This window comes from Penaeus monodon, chromosome 30 (assembly GCF_015228065.2).
Source record: "Penaeus monodon isolate SGIC_2016 chromosome 30, NSTDA_Pmon_1, whole genome shotgun sequence".
NCBI lineage: Eukaryota > Metazoa > Arthropoda > Malacostraca > Decapoda > Penaeidae > Penaeus > Penaeus monodon.
The window spans coordinates 17,168,775-17,170,527 of NC_051415.1; the positions used below are offsets into that span (position 1 = coordinate 17,168,775).

General features: G+C 41.3%; 1 protein-coding gene across 2 annotated transcripts in view; it reads right to left on the reverse strand.

Moving 5' to 3' along the window:
* LOC119592566 overlaps positions 1–1,486 on the reverse strand; it is a gene marked incomplete at its 3' end in the record, with an annotated part of 11,187 nt that extends 9,701 nt beyond the window's left edge. Inside the window, 2 exon segments of one of the 2 annotated variants that reach the window (XM_037941441.1) lie at positions 48–177; positions 364–1,486. In XM_037941441.1, the coding sequence (XP_037797369.1) occupies positions 48–177; positions 364–514 (281 nt within the window). 2 annotated transcript variants of the gene reach the window in all.
* Between the last annotated feature and the right edge of the window lie 267 nt (positions 1,487–1,753).

A 1,753-nucleotide genomic window follows, 5' to 3' on the forward strand; every position in this document is an offset into this window, starting at 1 on the left:
TTCTTTCTGCCACTGCACAAACATGTATAAACTCATTGATAACTCACTGCTCAGAATTCCCCGTGAGAGTGTAGTCATATAGGTACATCTTGGCGTCCCTTTGGTTCGCGGTCTGCCACTGACACTTCAGCCTGCGAAGGCTCAGCGACACGCACGATAGGTCGTCCACGACTGGCTCTGGAGACGAGGAAGTCGGTGTTCGAGTTCAGGATTCGGACAGAATTAGCCAAGAAGAGATTGAGTTGTGGATAGAAATGGAAGGGATTCGGGTACGATTGAAAAAAAAAATCAAGAGAATTATGGATAGATGTGTGTAGCATGGATACGAGTGATTATACAGAATATGAAAGCTAAAATGAATACCTGCAGATGTTGGAGAAGGCGAGTCACACACACGGTCGAAGTCATTTCGCAGGACTGAGGCAGGTCCTCGTGAGTCCTGCGAGGCGCCTTGGGACACCAGCAGGAGCAGAAGTCCGGTCTTCCAAGCATCAACATGGCACAGGGACTTCATGTCGGACCCTTCAAGTCACGTTTCGCTTATGGAGAGTCCGATGAGGGATGTCTTTCGGAGTCATATGATGGCGAAGGCTGATGCCCGCGGCTGGCGCATTGCGATTATATCAGCACTTGTACAGTGGTACCGCGAACGTAAAGGGGTACCTGAGTTAAATTGAATGACAAGAGCAGTTCATGACAGCAATTACATTCTGATTTGACATCATCGGCTGTAGGAAAAGGAAGTACCGTGTACTCGTACTTTGATTAATATAAAGTGATGGCGCAGTTCATTGCATGTCCCTTTGTTCACATGATTCATTGTTAGTGATAACAGTGATAAGAGATCAAGTTAATACAAAAGCTTCTCCATGACAGAGCTATCTCTTCCAATCCCGTTACATGTATTTCTCTACATCCATATTTATATCTATTGTACATTTAAAGGCTTAAAATGCACCAAATGAATTCGAGTTAAAGTTGCAACTAGTGTTCCTCAAAAGTCACAGATTCTTATTAACAAAGAATCGATTTTTTTTTATCTGGCTTGTAACGCATTCTGAACGCCGCGTGATCTAAGCTGCAGCGCCATCGCCAAGTAACTGTACATTACCGGTCAATCTTTTCAGGCACGTGTAGTTTGATCGTATCTCGTCTTGAAACCGTCTCTTGAGGTTTATCTTCGAACAGCTTGTCATATGATGTTTTTGTAATCAAAGTTAGACTCAGTACCGCTAGAACGGTAGGCTACAATTAGCCACTATATAACTCCATTATATGATACCTGCATATTTGTATTTTCGAAAAGTACTGTTTTATAACAGCACACCAAGAAACTGCTTAACTTATAATTTCATGGACTTATAACGTGTAATATCAATTAAACAGACTGCAGACTGACTCTGCATACTGTCGCTACATCCATCCAAACAGCCTGTTGATAAGAGCTGATAAGAGCCTCAGCCTAGAAATATCAAAATAACTAAGCTAAGCCATCAGCATGCGGTTATAAAGAACGGGTAAAAGTTTTTATCAGTAATGTCGTAAATATTATAACTTTGTATGGAAGCAAATTATTTAATGTGAAATGAACTCATAAACTTTCAAGGAAATGAGGTTGATGGAAAAGGAAAAGTCTTCTGCATTTCGTGGAAAAATGATGCACTAAATCAGTAGAACGCTCAGTATCGGGAAAATGAAAAGAGAGAGAATTACGTTGAGATATGGAAGTCATGTTGAGTAGGAGGATATACTA